The sequence below is a fragment of the Oncorhynchus kisutch genome, linkage group LG1 (assembly GCF_002021735.2).
Source record: "Oncorhynchus kisutch isolate 150728-3 linkage group LG1, Okis_V2, whole genome shotgun sequence".
Lineage (NCBI taxonomy): Eukaryota > Metazoa > Chordata > Actinopteri > Salmoniformes > Salmonidae > Oncorhynchus > Oncorhynchus kisutch.
Window position 1 is genome coordinate 66,266,657 of NC_034174.2, and position 22,357 is coordinate 66,289,013.

At 42.5% G+C, this 22,357-nt stretch overlaps 1 protein-coding gene across 5 annotated transcripts; it reads left to right on the forward strand.

The window, feature by feature from the left end:
- The first annotated feature begins 584 nt into the window (after nt 1-584).
- On the forward strand, nt 585-17,794 carry LOC109889026 (transcription factor Sp2). 5 transcript variants are annotated; one of them, XM_031830483.1, is made up of 9 exons: nt 933-970; nt 1,817-1,985; nt 2,073-2,149; nt 10,540-11,241; nt 11,547-11,744; nt 12,480-12,774; nt 13,041-13,221; nt 14,663-14,856; nt 15,318-17,794. In XM_031830483.1, the coding sequence occupies exons 2-9, from the start codon at nt 1,967-1,969 to the stop codon at nt 15,416-15,418; spliced, it is 1,767 nt and encodes a 588-aa protein (XP_031686343.1). In that variant the 5' UTR covers nt 933-970; nt 1,817-1,966; the 3' UTR covers nt 15,419-17,794. The 5 variants fall into 5 exon arrangements, with proteins under 5 accessions (XP_020335777.2, XP_031686343.1, XP_020335768.1 ...); XM_020480179.2 differs by lacking the exon at nt 933-970 and adding an exon at nt 990-1,651; XM_020480188.2 differs by lacking the exon at nt 1,817-1,985 and having other exon boundaries at nt 585-970.
- Nucleotides 17,795-22,357: the final 4,563 nt, after the last annotated feature.

A 22,357-nucleotide genomic window follows, 5' to 3' on the forward strand; every position in this document is an offset into this window, starting at 1 on the left:
GCACACAAGGTGTTTAAAATTAATTATCAGGTAGAACAGAACACTTGCAGGCTCCGGACCTTGTAGGGTAATAGTTGAATACCCCTGCTCTATAGGCTTATTATCCATGTCATAAATCAAATCAGCCTAAGGGTAGGCCACTAGGTACTAGTGTAAAGTGGTACTATAATGTTTTAATAAACAGAAATGCACATCTGATAGTTCCCCTAGACATCATTTTGCAAGCTTGATCATCATGCATAATAAGCCTATTTTGCATGCACTCAATGATTGCGCTACACCTGTAACAGATTACTAATGACTGGGATATTGACAAAGGTGTAGGTGAGTATTTAGAAAACATGCACATGTTATTACTATAGATTACCCGAGGACCTACATCACTACAGATCTGCTGTAATTTAGTTTGAGTGATAAACATGTTTGTAACAGTTTGCCTTGTGCTCTTATCAGCAATGCCTTCCTACCTTGTTATCCGTAAGCCTTATTGTGTGTTGACTATGACAAACTGAGTATAGCCTATCCATTCTAATAACATACTGTATCTGTGCTTTTGTCGCAGGTAGTATCTGATTCAAATGGCTTAAAACAAGCTCATTGATCAAAATGGATGTCATTCTGAGTTTGACCGATTTGTCCCATAGAGCTCTTATTGGACATTATAGACGTCATTTAAATGTAAAGGCATTATAATAGGCCCTTTGCCTAGTCCACCTGTTCCTTAAAACCCACCCTATTGACACTAATCTATATACTCCATTGGTTAAAATTGCGTCCATCGACGGTTGTGAGAGGATTCAGGTTATTCATTGGCTACATTTAATTTCAATCACACTGAGAGCTCTTGTCGATTGGCTGGCCTGGGCATCCTTCATTGAACAACAGCGCGTGGATTGGTCTATGAGCGTGGGCGGAATCTTCCAGGGGCTTGCTCTTGAAGGCTCACGGAGAGCGAGTGTCGTCATGAGCGGTGGGTAGGAATTAAAACATTGGTGTTTATATTACATTGTACTTCGTAAAACAATTTGGTCTGTGTTAAACAAAACACATTGAACAGTTTGTGCTGGAAATTCCTTATGTTTAAGGTTGAATAGGAGTATTGTGCAAGCCAGCTAATGCATTTCCGGAAAAGGGCTGCCTTTTTTCCAGTATCAAAGAGTTTGATTTGCTACGCGTATCTAGCTTAGCATACTAGCCAGTAAAGCTGAATCCTGTTTGTAATTCCAGCTACCGTTAGCTATACATTGATGCTAATCATTTTCGATATTTCACATTAAAACAAACTCCACATGCCCGTATCGCCATGGGCTGTCCATTCCACTCAGTTCGAAAAGTCAGCTGCACTAAAAAGTATTTGCAATGCTATCTAATTGTTTATTTTCTGACTGCCAGTTAGCCAGCAAACCGTTTAGTTAGCAAGAAGCTATCTGTGTACGTTTGATGGCGGCGCTATTTTCAGGCCGCGCTCAAACATATTTTTTTCTAAACACAAAATATCAGATTTTAAAGAGACAGTCACATTGGTCATGATTGCAACTGACCCCAATAATCCACAGTGCAAATTTTATGTACAGTCCACATTTTTATTGATACTCTCGCGATACATTATCATGCTCGAGCTGTTTGTGAGATAGCGTGACAAGTCAGACAGGTACGGTAGTCACTAACTCACTGTACACAAGTCGTAGCCCTCTACTGTGCCTATTTGCTAGCTATTATACTGTACTTTTGTTTAGGGCTTTTTAATTTTGTACTTCGTAGACGAGGAGTTGTAGTTGGCAATGCATGTTTCTGACAATCTTTTTTTTTGTCATAGACCCGCCCTTTTATTACGGATTAAAGGTCACGCAATTTACACACATCTGCGGTGACTGGCATTCACGGGGTGGTAGCTAGCCATCCACAACTCATCTATTGGAGTTGCAGTTCCCATTTCCTTTGAACTGTCTTATTTGAATGCCTTTACATGAATCTCTGCAGCAGAGGTATTGACAGCGACCATTATTTTTGGTACTTGAAATGTGTTAGACTATTTACAGTATATGCAATGAGTGTTTCCATGTGTGTTGCAGATCAACAGGACAGTATGGCCACCACTGTTGCTGTCAGTCCCAGCGAGTATCTCCAGCCCTCTGCCACTTCCTCTCAAGTGAGTCCCAGCTAGACTACTTCCTGCTTGTTCTTGGATGTGTAAATATCACCCAGTGGTGTCTTAAAAGTAACTAAGGGGTTCATTATTTGACTTTAGCTTGCATACTGAGTCAGCAATGCCATCCTATTGTGAATCATGACGTTAATAGTTTATGTATTTTATTGGTAGCCTATGGTGAGATGTAGCTTAACCTCCTGTATGTAAACTGTGTTCCACCTAGGGCTGGGTGAAATTCACGATATATCTCTTTAAAAAAAAAGCTTTGTTGCACTAGAGTCATTCCACTTCAAAAAGCACAAGAAAGAGCATTTCGACACTCACAAACTCAGATTGTTCAGAAATCATTTCTGTAGTTAGAAATGCATAAGATTAGCATTCCTGAAACGTTTTGTTGAAATATAATTTCATAACTGAGAAATTAAGCCAATTGATTGCATCCAAATAGGCCATTTTAATTTATAGGATTCATATAATATTCAATAAATATAGTACCTAACATCCAATTTGGACCATAATTATTCCTAACAATGAGTAAGACATGAGGAATCCAATAAAAAATTTAAAAGCCACCCACGGACCCCCCACGCCAAGCCCACCCAACAACCAGAGTACAGTATCAGTTCTCTCTCTAACAAGTAGTATGGAGCTACTGTGTGGAGTATTGTTCCTTCAAAGTTTAATATATATATATATATACACACACACACAGTTAAAGTTTACATACACTACATTCAAAATTCTCGACATTTAATCCTAGTAAAAATTCCCTGTCTTAGGTCAGTTAGGATCACCACTTTATTTTTAAGAATGTGAAATGTCAGAAAAATAGTAGAGTGATTTCTTTCAGCTTTTATTTCTTTCATCACATTCCCAGTGGGTCAGAAGATTACATACACTCATTTAGTATTTGGTAGCATTGCCTTTAAATTGTTTAACTTGGGTCAAACGTTTCAGGTAGCCTTCCACAAGCTTCCCACAATAAGTTGGTTGAATTTTGGCCCACTCCTGACAGCTGCTGTAACTGAGTCAGGTTTGTAGCCTCCTTGCTTGCACACGCTTTTTCAGTTCTACCCACAAATTCTCTATAGGATTGTGGTCAGGGCTTTGTGATTGCCACTCCAATACCTTGACTTTGTTGTCCTTAAGACATTTTTCCACAACTTTGGAAGTATGCTTGGGGTCATTGTCCATTTGGAAGACCCATTTGCGACCAAGCTTTAACTTCCTGACTGATATCTTGAAATGTTGCTTCAATATATCCACATAATTTTCCTCCCTCATGCCATCTATTTTGTGAAGTGCACCAGTCCCTCCTGCAGCAAAGCACTCCCACAACATGATGCTGCCACCCCTGTGCTTCACGTTTGAGATGGTGTTCTTCGGGTTGCAAGCCTCCCCCTTTTCCCTCCAAACATAACGATGGTCATTATGGCCAAACAGTTCTATTTTTGTTTCATCAGACCAGAGGACATTTCTCCAAAAAGCACGATCTTGTTTCCCCATGTGCAGTTGCAAACCGTAGTCTGGCTTTTATATAGCAGTTTTGGAGCAGTGGCTTCTTCCTTGCTGAGTGGCCTTTCAGGTTATGTCGATATTGGACTCGTTTTACTGTGGATATAGATAATTTTGTACCTGTTTCCTCCAGCATCTTCACAGGGTCCTTTGCTGTTGTTCTGGTATTGATTTGCACTTTTTGCACCAAAGTACGTTCATCTCTAGGAGACAGAACGCGTCTCCTTCCTGAGCGGTATGATGGCTGTATGATCCCATGGTTTTTATACTTGCGTCCTATTGTTTGTACAGATGAACGTGGTACCTTCAGGCGTTTGGAAATTGCTCCCAAGGATGAACCAGACTTGTGGAGGTCTACAATTGTTTTCTGAGGTCTTGGCTGATTTCTTTAGATTTTCCCATGACGTCAAAGTAAAGAGGCATTGAGTTTGAAGGTAGGCCTGGAAATACATCCACAGGTACACCTCCAATTGACTCAAATGATCCAATTAGCCTATCAGAAGCTTCTAAAGCCATGACATCATTTTCTGGAATTTTCCAAGCTGTTTAAAGGCACAGTCAACTTAGTGTTTGTTAACCCTTAGAGCTCCCCCCTACTTTGTGCAATTTCCGCCTGAAGACATACCCAAATCTAACAGCCTGTAGCTCAGGCACAGAACCAAGGATTTGCATATTCTTGGTACCATTTGAAAGAAAACACTCTGAAGTTTGTGGAAATGTGAATTGAATGTAGGAGAATATAACACAATAGATCTGGTTTAGATAAAACAATGAATTTTATTTTTATTTTTGTATCATCTTTAAAATGAACAAGATAAAACAAACATTCAGATAGGATGATGGGGACAATTTCAGTGAAAAATATAAGAGGGCAACAGTACTTGTGCAAAGTTTCAGAATGATAACTTCCAAAATGAATCACCCAGGTGTCCCACACAAGTAGCCCAAATGTACCCAAGTGGCCAAATTGGTGAAGGTATACATTTTGAAACAAATAACTATTTACAAAATACCAAAATGGTATTCTAACATCTGTACATCTGTATATCTAGACTTAGATTTAGCTTTCCCTGATTTAGTCACCATAATGATTGATATATAAACAGCTGAATCTGCGCGTTTACCAAATAATGCAATGCGTAATATGTGTTTCTCCTTCCGGTATGAAACTTCAATAGCGAATGACTCACTTTACGCTGGAGCTTACTACATGGGTTGGTCTTGCAACACATAAACATGGCCTATTGCCGTTTAGCTCAGCTCATTGGCTATCTACCCAGCTAGAGTTCAAGACGATCAGTGGTCATTGGGTTAAAAGACAGTCAATCAACGAAACAGCGGGCAAATCATTGGTGCACAATGATGTCATGACTTGTTTTCTTCAAATCGGTTTCTTTCAGTCAATACGTCCCGTGAAATTGCCCATCAGGTTTGATTGTGTTACAAACAAACCAGTTGATTGCAGTGAAACCAAACATGACTGGAAAAGTCACGTTCTGTGTGGGTTATTTACCTGGAATGTGTTGTCGAAAATGGAATGAGACGGAATTCACGACACAAGCGGTTCACAAAATGTTTTGTGTTAGGCTATAAAAACGGATTTTATCAAACAAAATATCATTTATTGTGTAACAATGAGCATTGGAATTGCAAACAGACGAAGATCGTCAAAGGTAAACAATTTATTTTAATGCAGTTTGTGAATATGTTACGCCTGTGCTGGTTAAAATTGTTGTTTTTTATGGGGCTCTATGCTCAGATAATCGCATCGTATTCTTTCGCAGTAAATCCTTTTAAAAATCTGACAACGCAGTTGGATTAGCAAGATTCTAGGCTTTCGATACATGTGAGACACTTGTATTTTCATGAATGTTTAATATGACTTTATGTAGCGATCACCGTATGTTGTGCCATACAGTGAATCATAAGTGAAATAATCTGTCTGTAAACAATTGTTGAAAAAATTACTTGTCATCCACAAAGTAGATGTCCTAACTGACTTGCCAAAACTATAGCCTGTTAACAAGAAATTGGTGGAGTGGTTGAAAAACTAGTTTTAATGACTCCAACCTAAGTGTATGTAAACTTGCGACTTCAACTGTATATGAATCTGGTGATGTTTTTTCCTGATGTTCATTGAAATTAGCCTTTGAATTCACTTGCATTCTTTACAATAAATTAGTGTGAAAGTACCAGGTTTTTCTCTGTTGCCACTGCCACCACACCCTTTTATCAATTTTGCCAGTCTCTTGTGTTTATGAAATGGATTAACATTTTCTTTGCAACTTTGGGTAGAAAACCAATAGCTGTTGCTCATGATGAAAATAAATTGTGTGGTCAAGCCAGTCCTCCATGAAAGCAATTCAGGTTGACCTTCTCTTAGCTACCTAATGTTTCAACCCAATTCTCCTTGAATAGTCCAAAACATTGGAGCTCTCTGAGAGGGCTATCCGTATGGTGAATACTTTTTCTACAGGCCCAAAACTTTGATGGAGAAATGTGCTAAATGTTGTGACAACCCTAAAAAAGTACAATTATAAACCATTGCATGGAAGTCGTATGTTTTTTAAATAAAATGATTAGAAAATATCTCTATGTAGTGTGACTAGTGACATTTACCATTATACCCAACCCAATACCATTACCATTGCAAAACACTATACAGTGTGTGTTTTAGGACTTTTTATTATTGAAGACCATTGGAGTCCGTAGGATGGAGGCCATTAGAACTGGTGTAGCCTAATGGTTTGCTTGTTCGCCTATCACCAGGAATGGTCTAATCCAGACCTTTCTTTAAGGTAGTCAGACACAGAGGGGATTTTCCTGGACACAAATTAAGCCTAAGAGAAGGAAAAACTGAATTGCATTCATGGAGGACTGGCTTGATTTGTGAGGATGACCACACAATTTATTTTCATCATGAGCAATAGCCATTGGTTTTCTATCCAAAGTTGCAAAAACTATTTTGTGATACGTTTAATAAACACAGGAGAACAACAAAGTGGATATAGGGTGTGGTGGCAGAAGCAGGAACAGCGGCATCTAGTGTGCAAAACTAGGTACTTTCACATTAATTTATGGTAAAGAATGCAAGTGACTTCAATGGCTATTTTCTCTGAACGGTGGGAAACATCACCAAGATTCACCAGGAATACATTACAAAGAAGCAATACTCCAAGCAGCAGTTCCATACTACTGTCAGAAAGAGAACTGATACTGGTTGTTGGGGTGGGATTGGCGTGGGGTGTGGGAGGTCCGTGGGTGGCTTTTCATCATTTTATAAGATTCCTCACTGTTAGCAAGAATTATGGTCCAAATCGGATGTTGGGTACTATATTTATGGAAGATTATATGAATCCTACACATTTTAAAATGGGCAATTTGGGTGCAATCAATTAGCTTAATTTCTCAGAGATCAAATCATATTTCAACAAAATAATGTTTCAGGAATGCAAATCATATGTTTCTAACTACAGAAACAATTTCAGAGCAATCTGAGATGGTGGGTGTCATGGCTTGCTGAAATGACCCACAATTAAAGGTCAATACACTGCAATCTAATGAATTCAGCGATTATAAAAAATATACCTAGGCTAAATATAAGCCATAAGACACACTAACAATTTAATTTAAATAGTTTAACCTGTTTTTTTTTTTTGCAATAATCACTGATCTGGCTTTCAAGTCTATGAAAATGCCCTTTTTTGATTAAAAAAATATATACTGGAACCATGCACAATGCACATCCACTAATAATGTTCTTCTTGTAATAGGCATAATAGAAAATGTACACGGGTATCATAAGTAATTTCTCAAGCACAAGCCCACGTGCCATTGGGTAGCCAGCTAATTTTTATATTTGAAGTCTAGCCAACGTGGATCTATTTGCTTGCTAGCAGCGTAGAACAGTTGAACTGTTATGAATACACCCTGCTGTCAGTCTCCAACAGCCTGTTCACTTTGTTTAGATGTTGAAATCAAGTGACCTACCTGGATAAGATGTTTATTTCTCAGAATGAGAACGAGTTGCCAATACCTTATATAAATGCGTCTTTTTATGCTCATTGCAAATGTATAAAACACAGACTAGACAGCTAGCACATAACAGTATGTGGCTAAAATGCTGCTAGCGGTACATGGTACTGCAATGATATTGGCTATCTGGAATCTTTGGGACGTCCCTACCCCATTGAAGTTGACATTTTAAATGTTTGGGGCTAGGTAAGATTTAGGGTAGGCATGTCCCAAGGATCACATATATCACTAACCGTACTGCAATACTGCATGCGACAAACTGAGCATTCATTTTCCACAATCATGTTCATTGACACTCCCGTTTTAGTATGATCTGTTCTAAATTTTGAGACATAAGTTTAGACATAAAGGGTATCGTTAGAAGGGGAATTAACCGATTCTGTTGGACCAAACCTCAAATGCAAATAGCAAGTTGGAATTGCTTGTTGTCAGAGAGGAAGAAGTGATCTTGTGGTGAGTGGCAGGGGGAGGGGCTTGGTGTTTGTGCGATTGGGAAGGTGCACGCACACAGCACAGGAGACGAGACCAAAAAGGGGGAAACGCTCATAAAAACGAACAAAAATAAAACTTTGATTCTTGTGATACAGGCATTTGGAACATTGCGCTAAAACATACATTCTAATTAAATATATCGCCCAGCCCATATCCATCCATGGTGCAATTTTTTTGGCCAAATACAAAAGGTGTAGACCTTACCATGAAATACTTACTTACAAGCCCTTAACTGACAATGCCGTTTTAAGAAAATAGTTACTAAATAAACAAAAGATAAACCCCAAAAAATAGAGCAACAATACAATAACAAGGCTATATACAGGGGGTACCGGTACCGAGTCAATGTGCGGAGGTACTGGTTAGTCGAGGTAAAATGTAGGTAGGGGTGAAGTGACTATGCATAGATAATAAATAGCAAGTAGCATCAGTGTAAAAGGGGGAGGGGGGTCACTGCCTGGGTAGCCATTTGATTAGCTCTTTAGCAGTCTTATGGCATGGGGGTAGAAGCTGTTAAGAAGCCTTTTGGATATAGACTTGGCGTTCCGGTACCGCTTTCCGGGCGGTGGCAGAGAGAACAGTCTGGAGTATTTCGCCATTTTTAGGGCCTTCTTTTAGGGCCTTCCTCTGACACCGCCTGGTATAGAGGTCCTGGATGGCAGGAAGCTTGGCCCCTGTGATATACTCGGCCGAAGGCACTACCCTCTGTAGCACCTTGCGGTTGGAGGCAGAGCAGTTGCCATACTAGGCGGTGATGCAACCAGTGCTCTTGTCGTGCCCTCTTCACGACTGTCTTGGTGTGTTTGAACCATGATAGTTTGTTGGTGATGTGGACACCAAGGAACTTGAAGCTCTCAAACTGCTCCACTTCAGCCCCGTCGATGAGAAAGGGGGCGTGCTCTGCCCTCTTTTCCTGTAGTTCACAATCATCTCCTTTGTCTTGATCACCTTGAGGGAGAGTTTGTTGTCCTGATACCACATTGCCAGGACTTTGACCTCCTCCCTATAGGCTGTCTCATCGTTGTCGGTAATCAGGCCTACCACATGTGTTCTCTGCAAACTTAATGATGGTGTTGGAGTCGTGCTTGGCCACACAGTCGTTGGCAAACAGGGAGTACAGGGGGGGACTAAGCACACATCCCCGAGGGGCCCCTTTGTTGAGGATCAGCGTGGTAGATGTGCTGTTGCCAACCGTACCACCTGGGGGCGGCCCGTGAGGAAGTCCAGGATCCATTTGCAGAGCGAGGTGTTTAGTCCCAAGGTCTGTAGCTTAGTGATGAGCTTTGAGGGCACTATGGTGTTGAACGCTGAGCTGTAGTCAATGAACAGCATTCTTATGTAGGTGTTTCTTTTGTCCAGGTGGGAAAGGGCAGTGGAGTGCAATATAGATTGCGTCATCTGTTGGGAATGGTGTGCAAATTGGAGTGGGTCTAGGGTTTCTGGCATGATGGTGTTGATGTGAGCCATGACCAGCCTTTCAAAGCACTTCATGGCTACATTTGAGTCATACGAGTCGGTAGTAATATAGGCATATTACCTTGGTGTTCTTGGGCACAGGGACTATGGTGGTCTGCTTGAAACATGTAGGTATTACAGACTCGGTCAGGGAGAGATTGAAAATGTCAGTGAATACATTTGCCAGTTGGTTCGGCGCAGCGCATGCTCGTAGTACACGTCCTGCTAATCCATCTGGCCCGGCAGCCTTGTGAATGTTGACTGTTTAAAGGACTTACTCACATTGGCTACGGAAAGCGTGATCACGGTTGTCGGGAACAGCTGGTGCTCTCATGCATGCTTCAGTGTCGTAGGCTCATGTCACTTGGCAGCTCGTGGCTGAGCTTCCCTTTGTAGTTCGTAATAGTTTGCAAGCCCTGCCACATCCAACGAGCGTTGGAGTCAGTGCAGTAGGATTCAATTCAATTCAGCTGTTATTGACAAATAGACACAGACCGCCACCCCTTACCGGAGACAGCGGTTTTGTCTTGCCAATGCATCGAAAACCCAGCCAGCTAGCTTTATGTTATCCATGTCGTCGATCTGCCACGACTTGTGAAACCTAAGATATTACAGTTTTTAATGTCCTGTTGGTAGGATATTCTTGAACAGAGCTCATCCAGTTTATTCTTTAATAACTGGACGTTGGCCAATAAGACAGATGGTAGAGGCGGGTTACCCACTTACCGATGAATTCTCACAAGGCACCCGGGACCTGCGACCCCTGTATCGGCGTCGCTTCTTCATGCGAATGGCAGGGATTTGGCCCAGGTCTGGTATCAGCAGTAAATCATTTGTGTCCGACTCGTGGCACCCCTAACCATTTGTCCATCTCTCTTTGGTCCTGTCTACAGGACTCCCAGCCCTCCCCACTGGCCCTCCTGGCCGCCACCTGTAGTAAGATCGGCCCCCCTGCTGCTCAGGCCCCTGTCAGTGCCCCTCCTACCCAACCCCAACCTCGCCGTCTCCTCCCCATCAAGCCCGCCCCCATCGCCCCCGCCCCTCCCAAAAACCTGGGCTTCCTGTCCGCTAAAGGAAATGTGATCCAGCTGCCAGCGGGCCTGGGCTCCAACAATCCCGGCACCCCCATCGTCCTCACCATCCAGCAAAGCCCTGGCCGCTCGAATCAAACATCCAACATCCAATACCAGGTGATGCCGCAGCTGGGAGGCACACAGACCATCCAGATGATGCAGCAGGGCGGACAGATCCAGCTCATCCCGGGTACCAACCAGGCCATCATCACCACGCCCATGACGGTCCCCCAGCCGCAGCCCGCTGCCGCGCCCATCACCCCGCAGAAGACGGTGGCCATCAAGCCGTCCCCCAGGGGGCGGAAACCCAATGCAGCCAACGTGGTGCGGCTGCCCAGCGGGCTCACGCTGCCCCTCAACGTAGCCACCGGAGATGAGCCAGCGGCAGCTCCTCCCCCGCCAACAAAGGGCAGACGAGGAAGAAAGAAGCTGGTGGCAGCAGCCCCTCCACCACAGACCACCTCTCCGCCCCCAGAGCAGATGGAGACTATATTGTTAGAAGCTGGGGAGAATATTATTCAGGTATGTTTGTTGTTCTGCTGCATTTGGTGTGGGGTCAACCATGACTTGTGGACCAATTCACTTGCTTGATTGGGCTACAAATGGGTACTAATTACTGAATGTGTCTGAGTGTGTGTGTGTGTGTGTGTGTAAATGAGTATCTAATTATTTCATCTGTATTTCTCAAACTCAAAATGCAATGCTTTACGTGGGGGTTAGCCTACTCTATCACCCCTTCAACCTCCAATATTGGGGTCCCTGTATGAGTAAGTATTGGACAGATTTAGGGCTATGTTTCATTGCTGCTCTCTCGGTGTTCTCCCCAGGCGGGGAACCAGCTTCTGATTGTGCAGAACACCGGGTCGGGCCAGCAGCAGCTGGTACAGTTGGTGCAGCAGAAACAGGAGCAGCAGGTGGTCCAGATCCCCCAGCAGGCTCTGAAGGTGGTGCAGGCTGCCTCCGCCACCCTGCCTCAGGTCCCCCAGAGACAGCCTGCACCCAGCCTGCAGCCAGAGCCTACTCAGGTACACACACAAGTTGTTAGAGATCGTCAATGTAGCTCTCTCAGCAAACTGACAGATCTAGGAGTTACTCAGAGTAGTTACTTAGGATGCAAGGTGATTTGTAGATCGGTCAGTCTGAAGTTATCAATGAGGTCATGCACACACACACAAAATACCTACAGGTGCTGCATGCACACCACCTCTCTACACTCACTCCAGGCTATCCACATGTTTATTTATTTAATTTTTATTTATTTAACCTTTTTAACTAGGCAAGTCAGTTAAGAACAAATTTGGGTTTACACTGATGGCCTACCAAAAGGCAAAAGGACTCCTGCAGGGACGGGGGCTGGGATTAAAAATAAATATAGCACAACACACATCACGACATGAGACAACACTACATAAAGAAAGACCCAAGACAACAACACAGTATGGCAGTAACACATGACAATACAGCATGGTAGCAACACCACATGACAACTACATAGTAGCATCACAACATGGTAGCAGCACAAAACATCATACAAACATTATTGGGCACAGACAACAGCACAGAGGGCAAGAAGTTAGCGACAACAATACATCACGCGAAGCAGCCACAACTGTCAGTAAGGGTGTCCATGATTGAGTCTTGATTGCACATGTGCTTTCCAAACAGCTGAAATGTAATGGAAGTGGGACTTTAATACAGAATTGTGTCCTAATCTGACAGATTTGTTCCATGTTAGTCTGACACCACTGTGCTCCTCTCAGCTGCTGATCAAAACGGCATCAGGCGAATGGCAGACTGTGCAGCTCCAGGAAACCACAGTTTCCACAGCAACAACGCCCTCCAGCATGGTCACCACCACCCTGTCGTCCGTGGGGGCCACCAAGCGAACACTGGCGGGGGGCAGGAAGGAGAGGACCCTACCAAAAATAGCTCCAGCGGGGGGGATGATAGCATTGAACGCGGCCCAGCTCTCTTCGGCGGGCCAGGCCGTGCAGACTATAAACATCAACGGGGTCCAGGTGCAAGGAGTGCCCGTCACCATCACCAACGCAGGAGGTGTGTGTGTGTACTGTGTGTTCGTGACAAATATAAAAATTGCTTGTCCGTATCCAAATCCACAAGGGCATATCCGCTCTATTTCCATACTGTCTTCCTTTAAAAATGGTTTGCATTCCAATGTACTTTTAGCAAGCTAATGGAGGCCTGCATGTGTGTGTCAGTATGTGTGTGTGGGCATGTCTGTGTAATGTATGTTTATATATGTACAATATATGTTTATTACTCATGTGCAATATGTTAAAGTTTCTCTACTGTTCTTTCAGGGCAGCAGCACCTGACAGTGCAGACGGTGCAGGGCGGGGCCCTCCAGCTGGGCGGCGTGACCTCCCAGGGCCACCAGGTGCAGATGGAGCAGACTCTGGCTCTGGAGCTGCAGGGCCAGCCTGGGGAGAAGAAACGCCGCATGGCCTGCACCTGCCCCAACTGTAAGGACTCCGAGAAGAGGCAAGTGGCTCTTACTAGCAAACTAGAGACAGGCCTGAGCACCTGGTGGAAAAAAACATGATATACAGTATAAACCCATATATTTATTTACCAATATGGAAAGTCTTGGTTGATACAAACTGATACCTGTAGGGCAAAATGTACCCTTTTGTGAGATTGGGGCAGGGAAACAACCACGATTGCAAGCAACTACTTTCCATCCTCCTGCGTTAAATACCTGTGCATCAATCAGAAATATAGTGAATACACTACATGACCAAAAGTATGTGGACACCTGCTCATCAAACATCTCATTCCAAAATCATGGGTATTAATATGGAGTTGGTCCCCCCCTTTGCTGCTATAACAGCCTCCACTCTTGTGGGAAGGCTTTCCACTAGATGTTGGAACATTGCAGCGGGGACTTGCTTCCATTCAGCTACAAGAGCATTAGTGAGGACGGGCACTGATGTTGGGCGATTAGGCCTGGCCTCGCATGGGGTTGAGATCAGGGCTCAAGTTGTTCCACATCGATCTCGACAACCATTTCTATATGGACCTCGTTTGTGCATGGGGACATTGTCATACTGAAACAGGAAAGGGCCTTCCCCAAACTGTTGCCACAAAGTTGGAAGCACGGAATCGTCTAGAATGTCATTGTATGCTCTAGCGTTAAGATTTCCCCTCACTGGAACTAAGGGGCCTAGCCCGAAACATGAACAGCCCCAGACCAATATTCCTCCTCCACCAGACTTTACATTTGGCACAATGCATTGGGTCAGGTAGCGTTCTCCTGGCATCCACCAAACCCAGATTAGTCCGTTGGACTGCCAGATGGTGAAGCATTATTCATCACTCCAGAGAACGCACTTCTAGTGTCCAATGGCGGCGAGCTTTACACCACACTTGTCGATGCTTGGCGTTGCGCATGGTGATCTTAGGCTTGTGATGGGCTACTCGGCCATGTAAACCCATTTCATTAAACTTCAGACGAACAGTTCTTGTGCTGACGTCGCTTCCAGAGGAACTCTGTAGTGAGTGTTGCAACCAAGGGCAGACGATTTTTACGCACTTCAGCACTCGGGGCTCCCGTTCTGTGAGCTTGTGTGGCCTACCATTTCCCGGCTGAGCCGATGATGCTCCTAGACGTTTCCACTTCACTATACAGCACTTATAGTTGACCAGGGCAACTCTAGCAGGGGGGAAATTTGACGAACTGACTTGTTGGAAAGGTGGCATCCTATGACGGTGCCACGTTGAAAGTCACTGAGCTCTTCAGTAAAGGCCATTCTACTGCCAATGTTTGTCTATGGAGGTTGCGTGTCTATGGAGGTTGCTTGATTTTATACACCTATCAACAACAGGTGTGGCTGAAATAGCCAAATCCACTAATTTGAAGGGGTGTCCACATACTTTTGTGTATATATAGTGTAGTTAAGTTAGTGTTTTCTGTGTTGTGCAGGCCCGGCGAGGTGGGGAAGAGGAAGCACATCTGTCACATCCCGGGCTGCGAGAAGACGTTCCGGAAAACATCCCTCCTCCGGGCACACGTGCGCCTGCATACCGGCGAGCGGCCCTTCGTCTGCAACTGGGTCTTCTGTGGCAAACGCTTCACGCGCAGTGACGAGCTGCAGCGACACGCCAGGACACACACAGGTCTGTCCACCGTAGGGGACACACTGATACACACTGTAGGATGAATGTAGGTCAGCCTGCACAACACTCACTGGGTAATGTTCAGTAAGACACTGTAGCAAAATGTTTTTCAATGGATAAAATTCTGTGTTCTTATTGGACAAGTTCAGATAGTACCTCCCCTGTTTTTGAAAATGTTTTCCCCCTACTGAACACACCCCAGGAGGTACATACACAGCAAGTCAGTCGACAATGCTCCATATGCCAAATCATTCTCATACCCCATTGTTTTCACCACATGTCAGGACTCAAGCAGACGATGCACATACAGTATGTTAGTTTTGCTGTAGTTTCCCGGACTCAAGCTGGCACTCAGATTTGTAGCAGAGATTCCCTTGCAGCAGAGAAGAATGGTATAGTTTCATAGTTTTGTGTTATGCAGGAAAATTAAACCACTCATTTATTCTGTCTTTTCCTTGCAGGAGACAAGCGCTTCGAGTGCAACCAGTGTCAGAAACGGTTCATGAGGAGCGACCATCTCACGAAGCATTACAAAACACACATAAACACCAAGAACTTGTGAGCTGAGCTGTGCTGTATACCGACTGTATACAGACATGCCCTGATGAACTAAACCCCATAGAGGGCCGCAGGAGAGGATACCAAGATGGGTGAACCCCAAAAAGGCCCCATACGCCCCATTCTCCTTACTCCCCCACAGAGGCTTCGTAGCCTGGTGTACATACCAATCCTCCCCCTCACGGACTCAACTGTTCCAGTCAAGTTATTAATGATAAAATATATATATATATAATTATGGGCAGCATGCTTACCTACGTAGGCAGAATGCGTATAACAGCGAAAGGTGTTCTCCCAGAAAGACAGATAAGCGTGGCTGCTGTGTTCTGATGACCTCACGCTCTGAGCGCCATATCCAAATCCAGTCACCAGGCCTGAGGGAGGAATGAGAGCGAAACGGATAGATTTAGTCTACCAAAGTACCCGAGCCCAAAGGAGACTCCAGCCACTCTTGCCCCTTCTTGTTTTTCCATGTTTCATTCTTTTCAATATTAATAATAACAAATATTATTGTTGTTGAAGCTCCAGAATAAGGTTTTTTCAAAGTTGATCCTCAAGCCCCACGAGTATCCAAGGTACTTTTTTCAGTCAAACAAATCCTATTCAGTAAATTGCACTACATGCATATCCTTTTACATAGTTTGAACGGTATTTGTAATTCTATTCTTGTTCAATATCAAAGTAATATTATTGATTTTTCCAACAAATACATGATTTGGTTGGAAAGAAAGAAAACATGCATACCTATGAGGCCTTGGTGACCACTTTGAAACCTTACACAGTTCCAGACTCGGAAAACTTAAGTCGGCAAAAGAATTTGTGCATATGCGTACAAACATACATCCACACATACATACATGGGCAAGTATAGATATTTATGATGTTCAGACATAATACCCTTTTCGGGAGGTTTTTTGTAAATCGAAAATCTAATTTAGGTTTTGGCATTTTTTTTTTTGAGTGAAGAGTTACAAATTATTTTGAATACAGACTCCCTCCTAATGAGTTTAAATGTAGTGCTTTGCTATGTGTATATCATTATGATATGAACTAAATATGTCCCAAATATTGGTCTGGCATGACAATCATGTCATAAGATGAAGAGAGAAAAAAATCGACATTAAAATGCTTTCTCGGGCCTGTCACAAGTTATTAGATTACATTAGAAGTCATAACTTGTCTATTATGATCTACATTAAGATCCGTTTGAGGCAAATATGTTTGATAAAACATTTCCGATTCGTATGACATAAAAGTTGACAAGCTATCTACTATTATTTATCTAAGGTTTCTGGTGTTTCAATTCCTTTAACCCAAAAGGGAGAACACCAGCGCTATACCTTTTATACGTAGTATCACAATAAGTTCTGTTCAATGAATACATTATTGACTGTTTATATAGCTAACTGCATAACAGCCTACATTTTTTATATTTTTCTTTCAAATATTTAATTAACTAATCAGAAAGATTTATAAATGTCCCCCAACAAAAAAATATGAACCTCGTGCATTTTAAAATGAGATCAACATTTCATTGAATAGCCAATATGAAAATCATGTCCAGTATGTCTGGATGCCTAAACTGGGCCTTGGGGATGGAAAGAAAGTCCTGCTCATATTTATGTTTGTATTGTATGTCCTGAATGTGTATATACAATGTGTCTGGGAGACCCAGTAAAATGTAGGATAGAAAGTTGCACTGCCTTGTATTTTGGCCAGCCTGGTCAGAGCTGAAGGAAGTGGACTCTGTACAGTGTGAAAGGAAAATGAGTAATGTGACATTGTATAGCTTCATTCCTGCTTTGTACACCATTACTTCTAGATGACCTGTTTTCTATCGAATTTAAAGTTGCCTTAGACAGTTGCACCCAGTATTTAAAGAGATTTCTGTCTAATTTCCAGGGAATGGCATTTGTAGAGTTCCTTTTATTTTTGTCTAACTTATGTTACATAATGCCAATGTTTATGTGCACTGACTTGAGCCCAGGTTGAAAATATGTGATTTTTATTTGATTTTTAAGTAATGATCAGTGGATGAGTTATTTTACCTAAACTGAAAAGGTCCTAATGTTGGTCTCAGTGAACCAGGTGCTTTTCCCTCTCTAAACCTAATCTACCACAGTAATAGATACAGCCCCTGTGTATGTCTGAAATGGCACCCTAATCCCTATATTGTGCACTACTTTCAACCACAGCTCTCTGGTCAGAAGTAGTGCACTATATAGGGAATAGGGTGACATTTCAGACTTCCTTTGTTTAACAGAAGTTCTCAGATATCCAGCTATTGCCCATCTTTTATAACTTGTATTAAGGCGCTTACTACAGGTGCTTGCTCCTTTTTTACAGTCACCCACCCCCTCAATAAAGCATTCAAACTGTATTCTGTGTTGTCCTTCTTCATTCAGGTCCCATCAGCCTTCACGAGAGATTGCCCTCACTGAGAACCATAGGGTGAATTTTGAAAAAGGTGTGTGTATAAGTATTTACCTGGCTGTCATTTGTTTTACAAGGGGCGGCATGTTGCCTAGATCATTGGGCCAGTAACTGAAACGTTGCTGGTTTGAATCCCTGAGCTGACAGGTGAAAAAAATTGGATGTGCCCTTGTGCAAGGCACTTAATCGTAATTGCTCCTGTAAAGTGCTCTGGGTAAGAGTCTGCTAAATCAGGGTTTCCCAAACTTGGTCCTGTGGCCCTGCCCTGAGTGCACGTTTTGGTTTTTGCTCTATGATTACACAGCTGATTTCAAATCAAATCAAATTTATTTATATAGCCCTTCGTACATCAGCTGATATCTCAAAGTGCTGTACAGAAACCCAGCCTAAAACCCCAAACAGCAAGCAATGCAGGTGTAGAAGCACGGTGGCTAGGAAAAACTCCCTAGAAAGGCCAATACCTAGGAAGAAACCTAGAGAGGAACCAGGCTATGTGGGGTGGCCAGTCCTCTTCTGGCTGTGCCGGGTGGAGATTATAACAGAACATGGCCAAGATGTTCAAATGTTCATAAATGACCAGCATGGTCGAATAATAATAAGGCAGAACAGTTGAAACTGGAGCAGCAGCACAGTCAGGTGGAAGTTGAAACTGGAGCAGCAGCATGGCCAGGTGGACTGGGGACAGCAAGGAGTCATCATGTCAGGTAGTCCTGGGGCATGGTCCTATAAATATCTATCTCCTCATCAAGCTTTGAATATTTGAATCAGTTGTGTAGTACTCGGGCAAAAAAAACATATTTTTTAATGACCTTTTATTTAACTAGGCAAGTCAGTTAAGAACATTTTTTTTTTTTTTACAATGACGGCCTACCACGGCCAAACCCAGACGACGCTGGGCCAGTTGTGCACTGCCCCGAAACGTGGGCCGAGCTTGGGAAACGCTATGCTAAATGTGCATGGCTAATGACAAAATAAAATAATTTATTTTAAAATTGTATTTTCAGAAAACAAAAGGATTGAGTGTTTCCAAGCTATAGGGTCTCGGTGCTTCATCCCCTTCATGGATTGATGTCTGGACAGTTGACTTAAATGTGTTTGTCACATAATGTTCTTTAGGGTTAAAGCAAACTTAAGTTGATCTCAGATCGATTGCTTGCAGGGAAAAGTTAACCTCTGCTTTCATGTACAAAAATAAGTAATGACCATTGTGTTTTTAGGGAAAGAGGTTAACTTTCTACATGTATTAAGCTGCAAGTTTGACCAATTCCAGTCCCCTTGCTTAGTGGGTTCAGTGTCCTCCTCGGGATCATTTTTATGTAGAAGGACAAGCTCTGTTCTGGTGACTACTATATATATATAATTATATACAGTATATGTATGTGTATATATATTTTTTTTCATGATGTTGACACCCATCTAAAATATAGTTTCCACCACCAGAAATGAGCACATTAACATATTTGTAGAAATTACTGTATCTTACAATTATTTTTAACATATTGGACCATGCATATAGCCCCCTCTTACTCACCTCTTGACCTCAAATCCAGTTCCACTGCATTTTTTTCATTGTTCCCCTCTAATCGGGGACTAATTTAGACCTGGGACACCAGGTGGGTGCAATTAATTATCAGGTAAAACAGAAAACCAGCAGGCTCCGGACCTCGTAGGGTAAGAGTTGAGAACCCTTGTTCCTGTGCATTGTCAATATCAGGGCTCTCAAACCCTGTTCCTAGAGAGCTACTGTCCTGTATGTTTTCACTCCAACCCTAATCTAGCACACCTGATTCTAATAGTTAGCTGTTTGATAAGCTGAACCAGGTCAATTACAACTAGGGTTGGAGCAAAAACCTACAGGAGTACAGCTCTCCAGGAACAGGGTTGGAGATACTATACTATCAGATGTGCTATTAGCAATAAGCATGATCACCTGTAGCCCAACTGATGCAGCATAGACTCCAGCTGTTCATGCTAGACATGTACTGTATGCTGTGATGCATAGGCAAAATTGCCATTGGGGATGGGGGGACATGTCCGCCAAATATTCAGAATAGGTCAATTCGTCCCCCACAATAATTTCTTCAACTTAAAATAAGTTATTTATAAAAAATGTAATTAAAAATTCTGAATGACCGTGTGAATGCTGACAGACTTGAAAGTCAGGATCAACCTTTAACAAGATTCTGTGTCCATGGTATGTTCACACTCAAGTATTATATATATATATATATATATATATATATATATATATATATATATATACACATACAGTGGGGAGAACAAGTATTTGATACACTGCCGATTTAGCAGGTTTTCCTACTTACAAAGTATGTAGAGGTCTGTCATTTTTATCATAGGTACACTTCAACTGTGAGAGATGGAATCTAAAACAAAAATCCAGGAAATCACATTGTATGATTTTTAAGTAATTCATTTGCATTTTCTGGATTTTTGTTTTAGATTCCGTCTCTCACAGTTGAAGTGTACCTATGATAAATTATAGACCTCTACACGCTTTGTAAGTAGGGAAACCTGCAAAATCGGCAGTGTATCAAATACTTGTTCTCCCCACTGTATATAAATGTGGACTGGGCATAAGGTAGGCAAACTCAAACTATAATAAAACTCAGTCTTCATCTTTTGTGTCTTTTTAAAATAAATAAATATCCATGTGTGCATCATTATAATACAACTCATTCTACATATTTTGTGTCTATATATTTGCCGTGAAATACCTTCATTGATGATGGTGACGACTTATCCTTCCACGTATACTGCGTTTTCAAAATATCCCTCAAAACAGCCCTTGAGGGACATAATAAGTTATGTCAAACTGTGTAGAATTGCAGGAAATGTGTTTTTAAACTGTAAAAAGTGTAAGTCTAGTGTTTGTCCCCCCAATATCTACACCACCATTTCGCCCTTGGTCTGATGGCATCGATGGAAATCCCACCTAACTGTCTTGCTAAACAAAAATATAAACGCGACATGCAACAACTTCTTATAAGGAAATCCGTCAATTGAAATAAATTAATTAGGTCCTAATCTATTGATTTCAAATGACTGGGAATACAGATATGCATCAGTTGGTCACAGATACCTTCAAAAAAAAGTTACCAGTCAGTGTCTGGTGTGACCACCATTTGCCACATCTCCTTCGCATAGAGTTAATCAGGCTGTTGATTGTGGTCTGTGGAATGTTGTCCCACTCCTCTTCAATGATGCGAAGTTGCTGTGCGAAGTTGCTGGATGTTGGCAGGAACTGGAACAGACTGTTGTACATGTTAATCCAGAGCATCCCTAACATGGTCAATGGGTGACATGTCTGGTGAGTATGCAAGCCATGGAGGAACTGGGACATGTTCAGCTTCCAGTAATTGTGTACATATCCTTGCGACATGGGGCAGTGCATTATCATGCTCAAACATGAGGTGATGGCGGCGGATGAATGGCACAACAATGGGCCTCAGGATCTTATCAAATTGCTATAGACCCTGGTGAAGAAGACGAGTAGTGGGTGGGGTTATATCCTCCTGTCTCAGCCTCCAGTATTTATGCTGTAGTAGTTTATGTGTCGGGGGGCTAGGGTCAGTTTGTTATATCTGGAGTACTTCTCCTGTCCTATCCGGTGTCCTGTGTGAATTTAAGTATGCTCTCTCTAATTCTCTCTTTCTTTCTTTCTCTCTCTCGGAGGACCTGAGCCCTAGGACCATGCCTCAGGACTACCTGACATGATGACTCCTTGCTGTACCCAGTCCACCTGGCCGTGCTGCTGCTCCAGTTTCAGCTGTTCTGCCTGTGATTGTTGTTGTTTGACCATGCTGGTCATTTATGAACATTTGAACATCTTGGCCATGTTCTGTTATAATCTCCACCTGGCATAGCCAGAAGAGGACTGGCCACCCCTCATAGCCTGGTTCCTCTCTAGGTTTCTTCCTAGGTTTTGGCCTTTCTAGGGAGTTTTTCCTAGCCACCGTGCTTCTACACCTGCATTGCTTGCTGTTTGGGGTTTTAGGTTGGGTTTCTGTACAGCACTTTGAGATATCAGCTGATGTACGAAGGGCTATATAAATACATTTGATTTGATTTGAGTATGCAGATGAGCTTCTCTGAGACGGTTTCTTGACAGTTTGCGCATAAATTATTTGGTTTTGCAAACCCACAGTTTCATCAGCTGTCTGGGTGGCTGGTCTCAGACGATCCTGCAGGTGAAGAAGCTGGGTGTTGGAGTGTGCCCCTGCTGTCTGTAAATAAATTAAAAACAAGACAATCATGCTGTCTGTAAAAAAAAAAAATACAAGAATCGTGCTGTCCAGTTTGCTTAATATAAGGAATTTGATGTATAGCGTTTACTTTGAACTTTTAATTAAGTATTAAACAGCGTTGCAAATGCAGAGTGCCATGATACATACAGTGGCTTGCGAAAGTATTCACCCCCCTTGACATTTTTCCTATTTTGTTGCCTTACAACCTGGAATTAAAATAGTTTTTTAGGGGGTTTGTATAATTT

Bases quoted from the DNA above. Each gene is read 5' to 3' on its own strand.
- LOC109889026 (XM_020480188.2), top strand. From the start codon at position 901: ATGAGCGTGGGCGGAATCTTCCAGGGGCTTGCTCTTGAAGGCTCACGG. The intron at 2,150-10,539 runs GTGAGTCCCAGC...TCCTGTCTACAG, and splicing joins CCTCTGCCACTTCCTCTCAA to GACTCCCAGCCCTCCCCACT. The intron at 11,745-12,479 runs GTACACACACAA...TGCTCCTCTCAG, and splicing joins TGCAGCCAGAGCCTACTCAG to CTGCTGATCAAAACGGCATC.